The sequence below is a fragment of the Lepidochelys olivacea genome (assembly GCF_965140295.1).
Source record: "Lepidochelys olivacea isolate rLepOli2 genome assembly, chromosome: 19".
NCBI lineage: Eukaryota > Metazoa > Chordata > Testudines > Cheloniidae > Lepidochelys > Lepidochelys olivacea.
Window position 1 is genome coordinate 19,624,364 of NC_140429.1, and position 21,954 is coordinate 19,646,317.

The 21,954-nt window shown below is 46.3% G+C and overlaps 1 protein-coding gene across 2 annotated transcripts in view; it reads right to left on the reverse strand.

The window, feature by feature from the left end:
- The window catches only part of KDM1A (lysine demethylase 1A), a 183,317-nt gene that overhangs the window by 27,882 nt on the left and 133,481 nt on the right, over window positions 1–21,954 (reverse strand). For both annotated transcript variants that reach the window (XM_084652354.1, XM_084652353.1), the window contains one exon: window positions 7,694–7,881. In XM_084652354.1, coding sequence (XP_084508480.1) covers window positions 7,694–7,881 — 188 coding nt within the window. The remainder of the gene's footprint in view (window positions 1–7,693; window positions 7,882–21,954) is intronic.

Below are 21,954 nucleotides of genomic sequence, written 5' to 3' on the forward strand. Positions count from 1 at the left end.
ACCCGGATCGCAGTAAGTGGAGTGCCCAGCCCAGTGGGGATGGAGGCTCTGCACACCCTGGCTGTCCAGCTTGATCCACATTCTCCTGGTGATAGGAGAGGGCCCATGAGACCCAGCTCTGGCAAAGGGTGAGGAAGGGCAGAGCTGCACTGCACCGCGTCTGGGTCCAGGTATTCTCAAACTGTTTCTTTCCAAGGCACACCCAACACGCTATAAAAACTCCATGGCCCACCCATGCCACAACAACCGGTTTTCTGCATATAAAAGCCAGTGCTGGTGTTTGAGGGTAGCAAGCACAGCAATTCTCAGAGGCCCCATGCCAAAGGGGGCCCTGTGAAGTTAAGTTGGTCAGGCTTCGGCTTCAGCCCCAAGTGGTGGGGTTTGGGGCCCTGGGCTTCTGCCCCACACGGCGGAGCTTCAACTTTCTGCCCCGGACCCCAGCAAGTCTAATGCCAGCCCTGCTTGGCAGACTCCCTGAAACCTGTTCACAGCCCCCCAGGGGGCCCCAGACCGCTGATTGAGAACTGCTACCATAGGGGTTTCTTTAACTCTCTACTCCTGGGGGATCTTTTTTGTTGTTATCTATATTGCTGACATACTTGCTGACAGGTATTTTGAAATAAAATTACCAAAATAATTGAAACTAGAGTGATTATATTGTGTTATATTGACAAATAAAATACACAGAAATTTAAAATGTGGGCAGAATTTTTAATTTTTTGGTGCAGAATTCCCCCAGGAGTAATCTTCACTGCAATGAGATACAGAGACTTTCATCTTACCTCACCAGTTCAAACTCACTGGTAAGTGGCATATGTAGAACATGACAATTAAATACATGCCCCCAAATCAGTTAGGTACATGTGAAAAATCTCCATCTAAAAGAGGAAGCTACTTACTGTAACTGGAGGCTCTTCAAGATGTGTGGTCCTTCTCTGTATTCCGAATGTGGTATGCACGTGCACTACGTGCCCAAGTCTGGGAAGTTTCCCCCACACAGCGTCCGTTGTCCAGCAGAGTGTCTTTCCTTGTGCTTCCAGCCGAGGGTACAAGGAGCGGTGCAAGTTGATGCCACTCTAGTTCCCCTCTTAATGCAATGTAACCAAGTCCGAAGCAGAGGGGAAGGAGGGTGGGTAGTGGAATACAAATAGGAACCACACATCTTAAAGAACGTCCAGCTACAGTAAGTAACCTCCTTTTCTTCTTTGAGTGATGGTTCCACATGGATGCCTTGCGAGCAGTGATCAGTAGGACCCTATCAAATTCACAATCCATTTTGGTCAATTTCATGGACATAGGATTTTTAAACTGGTAAATTTCTTGATTTCAGCTATTTAAATCTGAAATTTCATGGTGTTGTAATTGTAAGGATCCAATCCAAAAAGGAGTTGTGGGGTGGGGGGTAGAGGGGGATTGTTGCAAAGTTATTTTAAAGGGGGTTGTAGTACTGCTACCCTTACTTCTGCACTGCTCGTGGTGGTGGCGCGGCCTTCAGAGCTGGGCAGCTGGAGAGCAGTGGCTCCTGACAGGGAACCCAGCTCTGAAGGCAGAGCTGCTGCCAGCAGCAGTGCAAAAGTAAGGATGGCCTGGTATGGTATTGCCATGCTTACTTCTGTGCTGCTGCGGGGGGGAGGGAGGGATGGTGCTGCCTTCAGGGCTGGGCGCCTGACCAACAGCCACCGCTCTCCAGCTGCCCAGATCTGAAGGCAGCGCAGAAGAAAGGGTGGCAATAATGTGACCCCCCCCCGCAACTTCCCTTTGTGTCAGGAACCCTAATTTGAGAAATGCTGGTCTCCCACGTGAAATCTGTATAGGATAAAAGCACACAAAAGACTGATTTCACAGTCCGTGGTAGGGCCCTAGTTTCAGTGTGGAGGTGGGTGTGAAGAGGCTGATGGCAGAGCGATTTGCAAGATGGCCCATCCTACCGCTGCATCCATGGCATGGCATGCCATCCATGGCATGCTTGCGCGTAGTGTGCTGTAAATGAGTGCACAATTCACCAATGTCCTGCAATGGGACGTCTGATAACACAGGCATGGAAGCAGCCTGTGCCCATGTAGAGTGAGCTGAAACATCCCCAGGAGGCAGGAGGATTGATATCTTTTGTAGCATTAAGTATGCAGCCTGAGATCCACTTAAGAGATCTTTTGTGAGGATATGGCTTGGCTCCTTGATCTTTCTGCCATGGCAAGAAAGTCTCAGACTTTTTAAAGGGCCTAGTTATTTGTAGATAGAATGCCAGGGCATGTCTGACGTCAAGGGAGTGTAGCTTCTTGTAGTTCGAAGAGGCATGTGGTTTCAGAAAGAATACAGGTAAGTGGATTGATTGGTTGAGATGGAATTCAAAGACAACATTGGGGAGGAATTTGGGGTGTAACCACAGTGAAACCTTCTCCTTGTGCAAAAGTGTGTAGGGAAGGTCTACCATCATGGCTAGCTCACTGATTCCCCCCCACCCCGGCCGAAGTGATGGCTACTAGGAATGCAACTTTCATGGAAAGGTGGGTCATATAAGGTTGCCATAGGTTTGAAGGGTGGCCCTGTGACAGCTGAGAGGACAAGGTTAAGATCCCACAGGGGCATGGGTTTGACAGCAGGTGGGGAAGTCCTGACCAAGCCTTTCATAAAGCATGCCATTGTTGGGTATGTGAAGATAGTATCTTCCTTCCCCCACTGGAGGGACGCTCTAAGTGCTGCCAGGTGCACATGGAGGGAGCTAAGGCTAAGCCCAATGTTTTCTGGGTGAGGAGATAATTGAGGACAACTGGGATGGTCAACATGTCAAGAGAAAGGTGATGGCAGTGCACCCACTCCAAGAAATGGAGCCACTTCACCCGCTGGTGGACTCTTTCCTGCTCTGGTTAAGGATCCATTGGACCAGGGCTGAACATGCATGTTCTACGTTAGACGTCCATCCAAACACCAGGCTGTGAGGTGAAAGGAGTCTGAATTGGGATACCTGAGAGTCTCCTTTGGTCCTATGTGAGAAGATCCAGGAAAGACCAGAGCCTGAACAGTGGTCAGGTGGAGAGCTTCAAGAGCTCTGCAATTTAGAACTGCTTGGGTCAGTAAAGTGCTATGAGAATGATGGTGGCCCCATCTCAGTCAACTTTTAGGAGAAAGTGAGGGCAGAGGGGAATCGGAAGAAAGGCACATCGAAGGTCACCTGTCCAGGAAAACAGGAGAGCATCACCCTGGGATTCAATGCCTACAGCCCCCTTCAAGCAGTAGCACTGTAGTGTAGACTTGTCCTGACACACCAGTTCCACAGCCTGACTGCCTTGGAGCAAAGGGAATGAGATGTCGCCCTCCCTGCTTGTTGATATTGTCCAACAGGATCTGCACGTGGAGGGAGAGTATAAGGCAGGGGTTCTCAAACTGGTGGATGCAAGGTGGTTACATGGGGGTCTTGAGCTGTCAGCTCCATGAGGCTGACAGCCCCAAGCCTCCATTAAATTAAATCCCACCCCATTTTTAATTTAGAAGGGGGTCACACTCAGGGGCTTGCTGTGTGAAAGGGGTCACCAATACAAAAAGTTTGAAAACCACTGGTATAAGGGGAAGGAAAGCTTTGCAGGCGAGATGAACTGCTTTGAGTTCCAGGATGTTTATGTGTAACGTGGCTTCCCATGGCATTAATTCATCTTGTGCAGTGTGGTCCAGATGGGCACCCCATCCTGTAAGGGAGGTGTCATCCTGATGGTGGCTCTCAGTCTGGGAGGGCTGAAAGGGGTCTCATTTATGACCTTGGTCAGATCAGACCACCAAGTGAGAGGGGCCAGAACGTTTGAGGAAACAGTGACCCTGAAGTCAATGTGGTCCCCTGGTTGGGTTGCAGGTTGAATTAAGCCAGGCTTGTAGGTGCTGCAGGTGAAATCTCACAAGCGGTGTCATGTAGGTGCAGGTGGCCATGTGCTCCAAAAGAAAGAGGCAAAGTGGGCAATCAGGGTTGTCATTGTGAAGAACTGGTCCACCAAAAGGAAGGCTCATTTAGAGACTGAGTCCAGCCTTGCCCCTATAAAGTTTATCATCTGCCTGGGCAATAAAACAGACTCCTAAGGAGGAAAGGAGGTGTTGAAGAGACTGAATCACAAGAACTTCTTGCTGAGATTGTTCCACTAGAAGCTAGTCATTCAGGTACAGGAATACTGAACGCCCCTGGCATCTCATCTGTGCCACTACAACTATGAACATGTTCATAAAGGCCCTCGGTGCTGTCACTAGGCCGAAAGGGAGGACGCGAAACTGGTAGTGTTGTTGCCCCACATTAAATCAAAAGAACTTCCTGTGAGACAGTTGGATGTCCACATGGAAGTATGCGTCTTTCACGTTGAGAGCCACGAACCATGCTCCCTCCTGGAGGGAGGGAATTATCGATGCCCAAGTGGCCACCCAGAATTACTGCTTTCTGATTAATATATTTAGCTGACAAAGATCCAGGATGGGCCTCTGCCTTTTTTGGGAATGAAGAAATATGGTTAGTAGAAACGTCTCCCCTACTATTGAGAAAGGACACCATCTATAGCACCCTTGAGGAGCAAGGGCTCTGCTTTCTGCTGGAAAATAAATTGGTGAGAAGGGTCCCCTGAAGGGAGTCAGGAGGGAGGGTGATAAGGCACGAAGGAACGAAACTATGGAGTTGCTGTGGTGGATAATCTCCAGTACCCATCTGTCCACTGGGATCTTGCCCCAACTATGGGCAAAGAGGTTAAGAAGGCTGCCAAAGATGACAGGAGACAAAGTATGTGGCATCACAGTTGGTTTGTGGGTCCTAACCTGCATGTCAAAATTGACTCTTTGCCTACAGCTGAGAGAGGTTTGAGGAGGTGGCAGAGGCCAGGGTCAGAAAGCGGGCTCTCTGGGACCTCTGTCATTTGCGACAAGGTTCCGGTGGCTGTTGATAGGAGAGATAGGTGGCCATGGTCTGAAGGACTGGTGCTTCTTCCTGGGAGTTGGGGTGGAGATTCCCAGTGACTGCAGAGTGGAGCGTGGGTTCTTCAGGGACTGCAGAGACTCATCCACCTTGTTGTTAAAAAGATCGTTTTTGTCAAAAGGGAGGTTCTCCGTGGTGTTTTGGACCTCCCTCAAGAAAGCCGAAGACTTGAGCCAAGAGTCTGAGCATAACCAGTCCCGTGGCCAGATAATTGGATGCAGCGTCAGCAGCATCCACCACAGCCCTGAGGGCCACTTTTGCTACCAGTTTCTCCTCACATCTACCGAAGTCTGGAATTAGGCCTGGTCATCTACAGGAGCTGGTCCTTAAACTCTGCCAGCCTTCTGTAGGGGTTGAAATCATACTTGGCCAACAGTGCCTGGTAGTTGGCTATACAAAACTGCAACCCCACAGAGGAAAAGACCTTCCTGCCAAGGAGGGTCAACATTTTCAACTCCTTGTCTAGAGAGGGACTTTTGTGGGTGTTGTCAAGCCTGCTCCGCAACTGTTTGTGCCACGAGTGAATTAGGGGCTGGGTGCATAACCAGGAAATCAGTCCCTTTGGCTGGCATGGGGTGGGGGCACCTGATAGGGGCATGCGCCAAACCATTCTGGTCTGTGCCAGTATGGCCTCATTTACAGGATATCCAGGAGATGACGCTGGGGATACTGGACCTCCTCCAGCGGAATTTATAGATTACTACATGCGTAGCTACCAGTTCCTGGTATTGCTGGTCACCCAGCAGAGAGGGCAGCAACGGGATGACCCCCTCATCCACCAACGAGGAGGCTTCAGTGGCAGTACCAATTCCACATCTTCCTTGTCATATACCAGCAGAGCTGGCTGTGAGAAGGGGGGAACGATAAGACCCCTGTGATGGTCTTATCACAGCTGTGGTATGGGTCCCAGGGGCTCCAGTAGGGCCAGAAAGAGGATTCCATCAGGCTCAGCAGACCCCATGCTTCCCTGGGGCGGGTTATGCCAGGCAGATAAGGTTGCCTTGGCTCTCTCTCTGGGCTCCTGTGCTGTGGCAGACACACTGGCAGGGCTATGTCCTGGGACACCTCTGAGTCCAATGATGGGTCCACTGGAAACAGCGGTAGTGGGGAGCCCTGATCCGATGGATGGGAAAGGGTCCTCTCCTTCAACAGGAGTAACAGTTCATCCTCAGGCATAGGAATGTCCCAGAGAATGGATGGACGCGACAGGAGCAGAGACTATGGGTATGGCAGGAACACCTCTTTCAGTCAGGAACATCTCCATACATCCTAGAGCCCATGGGCTTACCATTGAGAATACAGAGGGACCCAGTTTGGCTGGTCTGAGGATTGACATGGCGGCAATCATGTCACGTGGGGCCGCACTCGTAGTTGGGTGTTCCATATGTCTCACCACTGACATGGTACTGACGAATCCCGCTTCTTCTTTACCTTACCTTCCAGTTGGGCGGTCTTTAGCAACGGTTCCATGGGATCCACATGCAACATCTCACCAGACTTGGCATGGCTCAGGGAGGAAACACGTCTCTTATGAGCAGTACGCTGTGGGGATCTACTCTTATGCCTATGAGATATAGTTTCTTACTTGTGTGGGGAGAAGCTTGTCCTTGGACTTCTGTGCCAATGGCTCCACACCATGGCTTATGCTAGGAAGGGCACTACAAGTCAGCAGAGGCCACTGTACAGGGGGGTATGCCTGGTCAGGATCAAAATGAGTCCGGGATCTCATAGCCTCTTTCATCAGGAATGTATGGAGTCAGAGCTCATAAACCTCTGTAGTTCTTGGCAGGAAGGACTTACAGAGGCTGCACTTCGTCGAGATGTTCACCTCACCCAGACAGTAGAGACATCATTGATGTTCCTTGCTGATGGAAAAGGAACAAGTGTAGGATACACAGTTCTTGAAGCCCGGGACCTTGGGCATGGTCCTCAGGTAGCGAGGAGTTCTTCCCCTCAACTGGGGAGGGGTTCTATACTAACTATGCAAAACCATTTACACAGGTATACAGAACAACTTTCTTATTGAAATAAGAGCGAAGGAGGAATAGGGGTTCCGACTCAGGCCATGGGGCCGTAAGAAGGAACTGGAGTGGTGTTGACCTGTACTGCGCCTTATATCCTTGGTCAGAAGCATGAGGGAAAACACTGCACATATATGAGTCAATAGACATTGCTTGGAGGAAACACCCAGACTCAGGCGCATGAGCACCCACATGTGAAATATACATAGGGACCGTCACACAAAAGAACCACCACCGACTGGCATTTTATTTGGCAGTCTCACAGAGACCAAAGATTTAATCAGCATGGGACTGAACTATCCTCTTAAAGAGGTGTTCTTCCAATCCAGATCACAATCAAGGCATAGTGGCACGGATGTGTACAAACAGGTCTTCAGCAGATGTAAACTGAGGTTCTTTGCTTCAATGCTCCACTTATGATGCCACCTGGTACCCAGAAGCATACTACAAAGCTACGCAGTAAAGAGGAGAAATACCTTAAGAAGGATAAGGGAGGTTCTAGCTCTTATAGTAGAAATGGAAAAGACAGAATTTGTTTGGTATCCTTTTATAGACGTGTTCCTAAGTCAAGCTCAGTGCATCTCACATTTTGCACAAAAATGACTTCACACAATTCAAAGAATGGGGTTCTAGAAGGAAAGAGGGGGGGAGCTGCTCTCCAGCTTAGCATCATGCATTCCAGAATCTATTTATTGTACTAATTCCTCTACTGCTTTTCCCCTCCCGGTCAAGTTACCTTGTTAAGATTGCCAAATCCCATTCTCTGCACAGCAGACGTTTTCCATTCAGGAAGAGGAGGCACAAACTGTACAGCAGGTGGTTGCTGTTTCAACACTCCCAAGGGAAGAGTGCACAGGACAGCATCACATTTATAAATAAAAGTCTGGCTAGTGGAGCGGGTGTTCACAGCTATCACTTCGCATCCTGGTAAAGGTAAGGAAAAGCACGGATTTAGACATTTAATATGCCAGGGTCCTATGGAAAAAACAGTGCATGATCATATACTTAGGAGACTATCATAATGCATTCGCACAGTGGGACAGAATTTAGGTTGCACAGACAACCTTAATTCTGACATGGTCTAATTTTTGAGTGCTTGAATCTGCAATATTAACAGCATTCAAGGAATTCAGTATTTGAATAACTGAACAGTCCTTGTATTACCATAGTGCTTAGAGAGAACACTGAGTACTAAGGCCCCCACTGCAGTGCACCCTGAACAAATACATACAAAGACATTCCCTGCCCCATAGCTCTGCAAAGATGTGGGAAACGCCTTAATCTTGATACAGATGGAGACAGGATGCCAATGGAGATTCAAGAAGGGGAATAATATGGGCAGAGCAGTGACACAGGAAGATATTTCAGCTACAACGTTTTATGTAGGCTAGATAAGGTGGAAGGAAGGTCAGAGTGGGTGATTGCCACATTCAAGGCAGGAGATGTCTACTGTATTGAGAATGACCAAGTTTCTTGAGCGTGGCATCTATGCCTGCTGAGTTGGCTTCCTTTAATTCTCTTTAATCACCCTATTTTGTTGCTGTCCCTTTCCAATGAAACTGCTCTCAAATAGTTACCTCAGAGCCCAATCTAAGAGTTTAGCAGCCTTGCTGGAGCCCTAGGCATAACTTAGTGGAGGATAGTAGTATAGTAACTTAGCGCAGAATAGTAACAAGCTAGGTGTCAGCTAACCGAGTAAGCACATTCCTGATTGTGGAGAATGGTACAAAAACACAGATCTCTGAAGTACCTACTTAACACATTCCTAAGATACAACATCACACCAACACCATGTCAAGATAAAGAGGGGATGACAGGATAATGGATGAGGATGTTTTGTTTGATCTAGCAGCTACAACAGAGGTGGGCAAACTATAGCCTGCGGGACTGTCCTGCCTGGTCCCTGAGCTCCTGGCCCAGGAGGCTCGCCCCCGGCCCCTCCCCTGCTGTTCCCCCTCTCACGCAGCCATGCCGCCGCAAGGGCAGTGGGGCTGCGAGCTCCTGCCACTCTGAGTGGCATGGTAAGGGGGGTGGGGGCGCGTGGCGGTGAAGAACATTGGGTAGTGGGTTCCGTGGACAGGGAGCAGTTGGATGGGGCAGAGGTTCTGGGATGGTCAGGGGTCGGGGAACAGGGGCGTTGGATAGGCTGTGGGAGTCCCGGGGGAGGGGGTGCTGTCAGGGGGCGGGGGTGTGGATAGGTCGGGGCAGTCAGGGTACAGGGAGCAGGTGGGGTTGGATAGGGGGTGGGATCCTGGGGGGGAAGGACGGTTTGGGGCGGGGGGTCCCAGGAGGAGACAGTCAGGGGACGGGAAGTTGGAGGGGGTGAATAGGGGGCAGGGGCCAGGCTGTTTGGGGGGCACAGCCTTCCCCACCCAGCCCTCCAAACAGTTTTGCACCCCTATGTGGTCCTCGGGCCAAAAAGTTTGCCCACCCCGAGCTACAAGATATAAGGGTGGTAACTAACCTCCAGGAGTGTAATATGTCATTTGTTTGTATCAACGTACAAATTAAGAAGTCACAGGAGGGGCAACTTTAGATCAGTCTAAGGGACAGCATCCTGTTATGCTGACTGAACCTTCACCTTGTCGATAGCATGTCTGTTCCAGTATCCCTGTGACCCACTGGATAGGGCGCTAGTGCTGTGCTTTGCTGACAATACACCTGGCTGAGTGCCTTCAGCATCAAACCTCGCCTGTGAACAACACTGAAGTCTGCTGAATCAGCAAGCTGCACTCTCGGCGGGGCACCTAACACTGGAGCTCCAAGACCAGCAACACTAACAACAGTATGGACCAGCACTCCCATTATGCTAGGCACTGTACATAAACCTAACAATATCCCCATGTTTTTTATTTCTTCTTCAACCTGGCTCTCTCTCTATTCCCGGATACAAGCTATGCTAAAAGGGCGTTATGGCTGAACATAACATTAATTTATACATTACAGGAATGTCCTAAAACCAAGCATTAGAATCCCATGAAATCATAGAATATCAGGGTTGGAAGGGACCTCAGAAGGTCATCTAGTCCAACCCCCTGCTCAAAGCTGGACCAATCCCCAACTAAATCATCCCAGCCAGGGCTTTGTCAAGCCTGACCTTAAAAATATCTAAGGAAGGAGATTCCACCACCTCCCTAGGTAACGCATTCCAGTGTTTCACCACCCTCCTAGTGAAAAAGTTTTTCCTAATATCCAACCTAAACATCCCCTACTGCAACTTGAGACCATTACTCCTTGTTCTGTCATCAGCTACCACTGAGAACAGTCTAAATCCATCCTCTTTGGAACCCCCTTTCAGGTAGTTGAAAGCAGCTATCGAAGCCCCCCTCATTCTTCTCTTCTACAGACTAAACAATCCCAGTTCCCTCAGCCTCTCCTCATAGCTCATGTGTTCCAGTTCCCTAATCATTTTTGTTGCCCTCCACTGGACTCTCTCCAATTTTTCCACATCCTTCTTGTAGTGTGGGGCCCAAAACTGGACACAGTACTCCAGATGAGGCCTCACCAATGCCGAATAGAGGGGGACGATCACGTCCCTCGATCTGCTGACAATGCCCCTATGTATACATCCCAAAATGCCATTGGCCTTCTTGGCAACAAGGGCACACTGTTGACCCATATCCAGCTTCTCGTCCACTGTAACCCCTAGGTCCTTTTCTGCAGAACTGCTGCCTAGCCATTCGGTCCCTAGTCTGTAGCGGTGCATGGGGTTCTTCCGTCCTAAGTGCAGGATTCTGCACTCGTCCTTGTTGAACCTCATCAGATTTCTTTTGGCCCAATCCTCTAATTTGTCTAGGGCCCTCTGTATCCTATCCCTACCATCCAGCGTATCTACCTCTCCTCCCAGTTTAGTGTCATCTGCAAACCTGCTGAGGGTGCAATCCACACCATCCTCCAGATCATTTATGAAGATATTGAACAAAACCGGCCCCAGGACCGACCCTTGGGGCACTCCACTGGATACTGGCTGCCAACTAGACATGGAGCCATGGATCACTACCCGTTGAGCCCAACAATCTAGCCAACTTTCTATCCACCTTATAGTCCATTCATCCAGCCCATACTACTTTAACTTGCTGGCAAGAATACTGTGGGAGACAGTGTCAAAAGCTTTGCTAAAGTCAAGGAACAACACGTCCACCACTTTCCCCTCATCCACAGAACCAGTTATCTCGTCATAGAAGGCAATTAGATTTAGTCAGGCATGACTTGCCCTTGGTGAATCCATGCTGACTGTTCCTGATCACTTTCCTCTCCTCTAAGTGCTTCAAAACTGATTCCTTGAGGACCTGCTCCATGATTTTTCCAGGGACTGAGGTGAGGCTGACTGGACTGTAGTTCCCAGGATCCTCCTTTTTTTTAAAAGATAGGCACTACATTAGCCTTTTTCCAGTTGTCCGAGACTTCCCCCTATCGCCATGAGTTTTCAAAGATAACGGCCAATGGCTCTGCAATCACATCCGCCAACTCCTTTAGCACTCTCAGATGCAGCACGTCCGGCCCCATGGACTTGTGCTCGTCCAGCTTTTCTAAATAGTCCCGAACCACTTCTTTCTCCACAGAGGGCTGGTCACCTCCTCCCCATGCTGTGCTGCCCAGTGCAGTAGTCTGGGAGCTGACCTTGTTCGTGAAGACAGAGGCAAAAAAAGCATTGACTACATTAGCTTTTTCCACATCCTCTGTCACTAGATTGCCTCTCTCATTCAGTAAGGGGCCCACACTTTCCTTGACTTTCTTCTTGTTGCTAACATACCTGAAGAAACCCTTCTTGTTACTCTTAACATCTCTTGCTAGCTGCAACTCCAGGTGTGATTTGGCCTTCCTGATTTCACTCCTGCATCCCGAGCAATATTTTTATACTCTTCCCTGGTCATTTGTCCAATTTTCCACTTGTTGTAAGCTTCTTTTTTGTGTTCAAGATCAGCAAGAATTTCACTGTTAAGCCAAGCTGGTTGCCTGCCATATTTACTATTCTTTCTACACATCGGGATGGTTCCTCCCTGTAACCTCAATAAAGATTCTTTAAAATACAGCCAGATTAAGAAATCCACCATGTTAGGGTGAAAAATACAGTTAAAAACTCTCGAACAATCCTATATCAACTCTGTAGTGACATCATGATTCAAAAAAGAACTAGATAAATTCATGGAGGATAGGTCCATCAATGGCTATTAGCCAGGATGGGCAGGAATGGTGTCCCTAGCCTATGTTTGTCAGAAGCTGGGAATGGGCAACAGGGGATGGATCACTTGAGAATTACCTGTTCAGTTCATTCCCTCTGAGGCACCTGGCATTGGCCACTGTTGGAAGACAGGATATTGGGCTAGATGGACCTTTGGTCTGACCCAGAATGGCCGTTCTTATATATCATGAAATAACCACATTATGTTCAAGGCATTTTAGTATTTGTGGTCTCAAATCAGATTAAATTGTTTTTTAAAAACATAACAGACTCTCACCATCCCATTGTGTCACTACAGAGTAGATCAGTGGTTCTCAAACATTTATACCGGTGACCCCTTTCACATAGCAAGGCAAAATGTGATTTCCCCCACAAAACGTACAAGACATACTACTCAGCCCTCTCCTGGACAGTCCAGATATATTTAGTCCTTATTCCTTTAAGGCAGGGGTTCTCAAACTTCATTGCACTGAGACCCCCTTTTGACAACAAAAATTACTATACAACCCCAAGACGGTCGTATAGAAGCCTAAGCACGCCCAACCCTTGCCGCCCCAAGCAGGAAAGCCAAAGTCAAAAGGGATTCAGCCCCGGGTGCGGGGGCCTGTAATCTGAGCTCTTGGGCTTTGGTTTCAGTTCCAGGCGGTGGGGCTCGGGCTTAGGCTTGCAGCCCAGGCTTGAGGCCCGGGCCCCAGCAAGTTAATGCCAGCACTGCGACCCACAGTTTGAGAACCACAGCTTTAAGGGAATAATACACAATGGCTTACCACCTTAAATGGAGTTACCCAGACACTAAATTAAACACACTGGACTGAACTGAACATGCAATTAACTCAGCTAAAAAAAATTTATCGCAATTAATCGCACTGTTAAACAAGAGAATACCAATTGAAATTTATTAAACATTTTTGGAATGTTTTTCTACATTTTCAAATATATTGATTCTATTACAACACAGAAAACAGTGTACAGTGCTCACTTAATATTTTTATTACAAATATTTACACTTTAAATACGATAAACAAAAGAAACAGTATTTTTCAATTCACGTCATACAAGAACTGTGGTGCAATCTATTACCAGCAGGACAGTGGGGTGGGAATAGGTATTGTTTCATATTCTCTGTGTATATATAAAGCCTGCTGCAGTTTCCACGATATGCATCTGAGGAAGTGAGCTGTAGCTCACGAAAGCTTATGCTCTAATAAATTGGTTAGTCTCTAAGGTGCCACAAGTCCTCCTTTTCTTTTTGCGAATACAGACTAACACGGCTGCTACTCTGAAACCTGTCATTATGCAAGGCACTGCATTTAGCCGTATGGAGTGGAAATCTATCAACTGCATGAAAAAACTTGTACAGATACAGACAGACATCATCTTCCTTTCCAAATGCAAACAGATGGACATCGTACCAAAAGGACTGAAGGTAAAAAATCCATTACAATCTACATACCACACAGACTATGCTGACAGCTTGTGCCACACGCTCTCAAAGAAACTGCGGAATCACCTGATCAACATCCTCTACAGCAAACAGGGAAAGATTAAGAATGAGCTCTCAAAAATGGATACTCTCATAAAAAACCAACCTTCCACACAAACTTCCTCGTGGCTGGATTTTACTAAAACTAGACAAGCCATTTACAACGCACACTTTGCTTCTCTACAAAAGAAAAAGGACACTAAACTTTCTAAACTACTACATGCTACAAGGGGCCACAGCAATGGTTCCCTCAACCCACCTAGCAATATTGTTAACCTATCCAACTATACTCTCAGCCCAGCAGAAGCAGCTGTTCTATCTCGGGGCCTCTCCTTCTGCCCCTCCACCCCCACGAACATGATACAGTTCTGTGGTGACCTAGAATCCTATTTTCGACGTCTCCGACTCAAGGAATATTTCCAAAATACCTCTGAACAGCATACTAATCCACAGAGGTCTCCCTACCAACACTACAGAAAGAGGGATTCTAGGTGGACTCCTCCTGAAGGTCGAAACAGCAGACTGGACTTCTACATAGAGTGCTTCCGCCGACGTGCACGGGCTGAAATTGTGGAAAAGCAGCATCACTTGCCCCATAACCTCAGCCAGGCGGAACGCAATGCCATCCACAGCCTCAGAAACAACTCTGACATCATAATCAAAAAGGCTGACAAAGGAGGTGCTGTTGTCGTCATGAATAGGTCGGAATATGAACAAGAGGCTGCTCGGCAGCTCTCCAACACGAGTTTCTACAAGCCATTACCCTCTGATCCCACTGAGAGTTACCAAAAGCAACTACAGCATTTGCTCAAGAAACTTCCTGAAAAAGCACAAGATCAAATCCGCACAGACACACCCCTGGAACCCCGACCTGGGATATTCTATCTACTACCCAAGATCCATAAACCTGGAAATCCTGGGCGCCCCATCATCTCAGGCATTGGCACCCTGACAGCAGGATTGTCTGGCTATGTAGACTCCCTCCTCAGGCCCTATGCTACCAGCACTCCCAGCTACCTTCGAGACACCACTGACTTCCTGAGGAAACTACAATCCATCGGTGATCTTCCTGATAACACCATCCTGGCCACTATGGATGTAGAAGCCCTCTACACCAACATTCCACACAAAGATGGACTACAAGCCGTCAAGAACACTATCCCCGATAATGTCACGGCTAACCTGGTGGCTGAACTTTGTGACTTTGTCCTTACCCATAACTACTTCACATTTGGGGACAATGTATACCTTCAGATCAGCGGCACTGCTATGGGTACCCGCATGGCCCCACAGTATGCCAACATTTTTATGGCTGATTTAGAACAACGCTTCCTCAGCTCTCGTCCCCTAAAGCCCCTACTCTACTTGCGCTATATTGATGACATCTTCATCATCTGGACCCATGGAAAAGAAGCCCTTGAGGAATTCCACCATGATTTCAACAATTTCCATCCCACCACCAACCTCAGCCTGGTCCAGTCCACACAAGAGATCCACTTCCTGGACACTACAGTGCTAATAAACAATGGTCACATAAACACCACCCTATACCGGAAACCTACTGACCGCTATTCCTACCTGCATGCCTCCAGCTTTCACCCTGACCACACCACACGATCCATCGTCTACAGCCAAGCTCTGCGATACAACCGCATTTGCTCCAACCCCTCAGACAGAGACAAACACCTACAAGATCTCTGTCAAGCTTTCTTACAACTACAATACCCACCTGCAGAAGTAAAGAAACAGATTGATAGAGCCAGAAGAGTTCCCAGAAGTTACCTACTACAGGACAGGCCTAACAAAGAAAATAACAGAACGCCACTAGCCGTCACCTTCAGCCCCCAACTAAAACCCCTCCAACGCATTATTAAGGATCTACAACCTATCCTAAAGGATGACCCAACACTCTCACAAATCTTGGGAGACAGGCCAGTCCTTGCCTACAGACAGCCCCGCAACCTGAAGCAAATACTCACCAACAACCACATACCACACAACAGAACCACTAACCCAGGAACTTATCCTTGCAACAAAGCCCGTTGCCAACTGTGCCCACATATCTATTCAGGGGACACCATCACAGGGCCTAATAACATCAGCCACGCTATCAGAGGCTCATTCACCTGCACATCCACCAATGTGATATATGCCATCATGTGCCAGCAATGCCCCTCTGCCATGTACATTGGTCAAACTGGACAGTCTCTACGTAAAAGAATAAATGGACACAAATCAGATGTCAAGAATTGTAACATTCATAAACCAGTCGGAGAACACTTCAATCTCTCTGGTCACGCGATCACAGACATGAAGGTCGCTATCTTAAAACAAAAAAACTTCAAATCCAGACTCCAGCGAGAAACTGCTGAATTGGAATTCATTTGCAAATTGGATACTATTAATTTAGGCTTAAATAGAGACTTGGAGTGGCTAAGTCATTATGCAAGGTAGCCTGTTTCCTCTTGTTTTTTCCTACCCCCCCCCCCCAGATGTTCTGGTTTAACTTGGATTTTAACTTGAAGAGTGGTCAGTTTGGATGAGCTATTACCAGCAGGAGAGTGAGTTTGTGTGTGTATGGGGGTGGGGGGGATGTGAGAACCTGGATTTATGCAGGAAATAGCCCAGCTTGATTGTCATGCACATTGTGTAAAGAGTTGTCACTTTGGATGGGCTATCACCAGCAGGAGAGTGAATTTGTGTGGGGGGGTGGAGGGTGAGAAAACCTGGATTTGTGCTGGAAATCACTTTAGATAAGCTATTACCAGCAGGACAGTGGGGTGGGAATAGGTATTGTTTCATATTCTCTGTGTATATATAAAGCCTGCTGCAGTTTCCACGATATGCATCTGAGGAAGTGAGCTGTAGCTCACGAAAGCTTATGCTCTAATAAATTGGTTAGTCTCTAAGGTGCCACAAGTCCTCCTTTTCTTTTTGCGAATACAGACTAACACGGCTGCTACTCTGAAACCTCTCTTTTTTGTGAAAGTGTAATTTACAAATGTACATATTTTGTTACATAACTGTACTCAAAAATAAAACAATGTAAAACTTTAGCACCTACAAGTCCACTCAGTCCTAATTCTTGTTCAGCCAATCACTAAGACAAACAAGTTTGTTTACATTTACAGGGGATACTGCTGCCTGCTTTTTATTTATGTCACATGAAAGTGAGAAGAAGCATTCGCATGGCATTTTTGTAGCTGGCATTGTAAGGTATTTACGTGCCAGATATGCTAAACATTCGTATGCCCCTTCATCCTTCAGCCACCATTCCAGCGGATATGCTTCTGTGCTGATGATGTTCGTTAAAAAAATAATGAGTTAATTACATTTGTGATTGAACTCCTTGGGGGAGAACTGTGTATCTTCTGTTCTGTTTTATCCACGTTCTGCCATATATTTCATGTCATAGCAGTCTCAGAGGGTGACCCAGCACAGGTTCATTTTAAAAACACATTCACAGCAGATGTGACAAAACGCAAAGGAGGTACCAATGTGAGATTTCTAAAAATAGCTACATCATTCTACCTAAGGTTTAAGAATCTGAAGTGCCGTCCAAAATCTGAGAGGGACGAGGTGTGGAGCATGCTTTCAGAAGTCTTAAAAGAGCAACACTCCGATGGGGAAACTACAGAACCTGAACCACCAAAAAAGAAAATCAACCCTCTGCTGGTGGTAACTGACTCAGATGATGAAAATGAACAAGCGTCGGTCTGCTGTGCTTTGGATCGTTACTGAGCAGAACCCATCATCAGCATGGACGCATGTGCTTTGGAATGGTGGCTGAAGCATGAAGGGACATATGAATCTTTAGCGGATCTGGCACGTAAATATCTTGCGACGCCGGCTACAACAGTGTCATGCAAACACCTGTTTTCACTTTCAGGTGACATTGTAAACAAGAAGTGGGCAGCATTATCGCCTGCAAATTGTAACCAAACTTGTTTGTCTGAGCTATTGGCTGAAGTAGGACTGAATGGGCTTGTAGGTTTTACATTGTTTTATTTTTGAATGCAGTCATTTTTTGTACATAATTCTACATTTGTAAGTTCAACTTTCATGATAAAGAGACTGCACTACAGTGCTTGTATTAGGTGAACTGAAAAATACTATTTCTTTTGTTTTTTACAGTGCAAATATTTGTAATTAAAAATAAATATAAAGTAAGCACTATACACTTTGTATTCTGTGTTGTAACTGAAATCAATACATTTGAAAATGTAGAAAACATTCAAAAATATATAAATAAATGGTATACTATTGTTTACTCACGCAATTAATTTTGTTAATTGCTTGACAGCTCTACACTAGATTACATAAAATAATTAAACAAGTTTATTAACTACAAAAAGAGATTTTAAGTGAACACAAGTAATGAGGCATAGAAGTCAGAAATGGTTACAAGAAAAACAAAGATAAAATACTTCTGGTGCCTAAAAATCAGAATCATAGAACTGCAGAACTGGAAAGAAACTCAATAAGTCATCTAGTCCAGTCGCCTGCACTCAAGGCAGGACTACATAATAACTAGACCATTCCTGACAGGTGTTTGCCTCGGGAGGTTGTGGAATCTCCATCATTGGAGTTTTTTAAGAACGGGTTAGACAATTTATTCCAGGGCTTAAACACCCTGACAATTAGGAAGTTCTTCCTATTGTCCAACCTAAACTTCCCTTGCTGCAATTTAAGCCCATTGCTTCTTGTCCTGTCCTCTGGGATTAACAAGAACAATTACCCCCCCCCCCAGCCACAACAATCTTTTATGTACTTGAAAACTTATGTCCCCCCTCAGTCTTTTCTTCTCCAGACAAAACAAACCCAATTTTTTTTTCAAACTTTCCTCATAGGTCATGTTTTTAAGACCTTTAATAATTTTTGTTGCTCTTCTCTGGAGTGTCTTCAATTTGTCCACATCTTTCCTGACATGTGGTGCCCAGAAATGGACACAAGACTCCAGCTGAGGCCTGATCAGCTTGGAACGAAGCAGAAGAATTATTTCACGTGTCTTACTTACAACACTCCTGCTAAGACAGCCCAGAATGTAGTTTGCCTTTTTGTTGCGCAACAGTGTTACACTGTTGACTCATATTTACCTTGTGATCCACAATAACCCCCAGATCCCTTTCCGCAGTACTCCTTCCTAGGCAGTCATTTCCCAATTTGTGTGTGCACAATTGATTGTTCCTTCCTAAGCAGAGTAGTTTGCATTTTTCCTTATTGAATTTCATCCCGTTTTCTTCAGACCATTACTCCAGTTTGTCCAGATCATTTTGGATTTTAATCCTATCCTCCAAAGTCCTTTCAACTCCTCCCAGCTTGGTATCATCCGCAAACTTTATAATTGTACTCTGTACCATTACCTAAATCATTTAGGAAGATAGTGAACAGAACCAGACCTAGGACCAATCCCTGCAGGACCACACTCGATATGCCCTTCCAGCTTGACTGTTAACTACGGATAACTACTCTCTGGAAACCATTTTCCAACCATACTATATCAGGGTATGTCTATACTACCCACCGCATCGGCGGGCAGCGATCAATCCAGTGAGGGTCTAGACTAGACGCGATAATCGACCCCCAAGCGCTCTCCCGTTGACTCCTGCACTCCAGCACCGCGAGAGGCGCAGGCAGAGTCAGCGGGAGAGCGGCAGCAATCGACTCACCGTAGTGAAGACTCTGCAGTGAGTAGGTCTAAGTATGTTGACTTCAGCTACGTTATTGACGTAGCTGAAGTTGCGTAACTTAGATTGACCCCACCCCCCACAAGTGTAGACCAGGCCTTAGACTCAAACTATATTAGACCCAAAGCTAAGTTTCTCACCGCATACTTCAAGGACTTCCAAACCCCTCCCCCAGAGTTCAACGGCTGTTTCTTTTGTCTTCTCAGGTGCAAAGAGGGAGATGGACAGGGAGAAAGAAGTAACTTGCTGTTTGCCCCCTCCTTTTTAATGGCTTCACTTCTTCTTTTGAAAAGCATGTCTCCTTATTCTCAGCTGGAAAATTTATCTAGGATGGAAGGATGCTTCCTCTGGGTTCTTTCACCTGTGTATGCTTACATGCAGGTTTCCTCCCTTCCTTCTTTTTGCTTGATGATTGCTTAAATGCAAATTAAGTCAAACACATATTCCTTTGCTCAGGACAGACCTGTTTACTGACTTCTGCCTGGGCAGGTCTGTGGGGTTTGGAACATGTGCTATCATCATCATACAAGGGAATTTTATAGCTTCACAAACAATGTTGTTACATACATTTCTCGATGATGAGATTGACCAGCAAGTTATTAGCTTTTAAATGATACTTTATAAGGCATATTTTGCACAAAGATTATTACAGTAGTGTGCAAGGTGTGAATGCAAAGTGCATTCCGTCACACTTGGAAACAAGGGACTTCTCCTCCCAGAAGGCAAAGGTCTGATAACAGGTGACATATTTAGACTTGAAACCTGCAAGGGAGCTGACGAACCCACCAGCTCCAAAGCCACCCTCAGTGAGAGGGGATTTGATAGCAGCCTTCAACTACCTGAAGGGGGGTTCCAAAAAGGATAGAGCTAGGCTGTTCTCAGTGGTGGCAGATGACAGAACAAGAAGCAATGGTCTCAAGTTGCAGTGGGGGAAGTCTAGGTTGGATATTAGGAAAAACTATTTCCTAGGAGGGCAGTGAAGCATTGGAGTGGGTTACCTAGGGGGATGGCTGGGATGATTTAGTTGGGTTGGTGCTGCTTTAAGCAGATGGCTGGACTAGACGACCTCTTGAGGTCACTTCCAATCCTAATCTTCTATGATCCAAAAATAACAGGAAGACTCGTAATAACCAACGCAAAGGCCACAGAACCTGAGAAACCAAGAATGACTCTCTCTATCCTTGGAGCTTTTGAAGCAGCATGACATATCTGAGCTGACCCATTACAGGATCTGTAGCACATCTTGTGCCCTGTATAGTGCTTGGTAACAGATTTAAACTATGCTGCTTGCCCTTCAGGAAGGGAGGGATATAGGCCTCAGAGGAAAGTTGGTCAGCTTGATCAGACAGGTCTGGAACTAAGGATGCTTTGGGACCAACATTACTTTCTCCAGAACAATGCTTTGACTGTGCAGTAGAATCTAAGGATTTCACCCAAAAAGGTCTCAGAACTCAAAATATCCCTTTGAATTGGTACAGAATCAAGAAGTCAGATGAGAAAGGTTAACTTTAAACACCTCCCATAAAAGGACAGAAATCAGGAAAGCCAAGGCAAAGATTGAGTTACAACTGGCAAGAAATGTCAGAGGTAACAAAAGAAAGATCAGGGATGGTGTAGGCCTGCTACTCATTGGAAAAGGTGTGCTGCTAATGGAAGATAAGAAGACAAAGCTGTTCAATGTGTACTTTGCTTCAGCCTTCTCACAAAAAATAATGTGATCGGATGATTAGTGAAGTCACCATAGACAATAAAGGGGAAGGGATGCAGATCGGGATATGTAAAGAAAATGTTAGATCTTCTGACCAATTTGAATGAATTCAAATAGCTAGATGCTACTCACCTGAAGGTACTGAAGGAATTAGCTGAAAAGAAATCTCAGAGCTACTGGCAATAATATTTATAAATTCATGGATGACAGGAGAAGTCCTGGAAGACTGAAGAGCTAACATAGTGCCAATCTTTAAAAAGGGTAAAAAGGAGGAGCCGGGGAACTATAGACCAGTCAGCCTGACTTTGATACCTGGGAATCAATGTATAAAACACTCAATTTGTGAAACCTGGAGGATATAGGAGTAATCACTAGCGGCCAGCATGGATTTAACAAGAACAAATCATGCCAAACCAAACTGATTTCCTTCTTTGACAGGGTAACTGATATGGTGGATAGGGGGAATGCTGTGGACATAATATATCTAGATTTCAGCAAGGCTTTTGACACAGTCCCACATCACATTCTGGTAAGTAAGCTGGAGAAATGCAGGCTTGACAGAACTACCATTAAGTGGCAACATAATTGGTTAAACAACCGCAAACAAAGAGTAACTATTAATGGAATCAGGTTTCAGAGTGGTAACCATGTTAGTTTGTATCAGCAAAAACAACAAGGAGTCCTTGTGGCACCTTAGAGACTAACAAAGATGGAGATTAACTAGCCCACAAAAGTTTATGCCCAAATAAATTTGTTAGTCTCTAAGGTACCACAAGTGTTAGTCTCTAAGGTGCCACTCCTCATTGTTTTTATTAATGGAATGATGTCGGACTCAAGGGAGGACTCAAGTGGGGTTCCACAGGGGTCTATTTTGGGTCCAGAGTTGTTTAACATCTTTATTAATGACCTGGATGTAGGAATGGAGAGCACACTAACC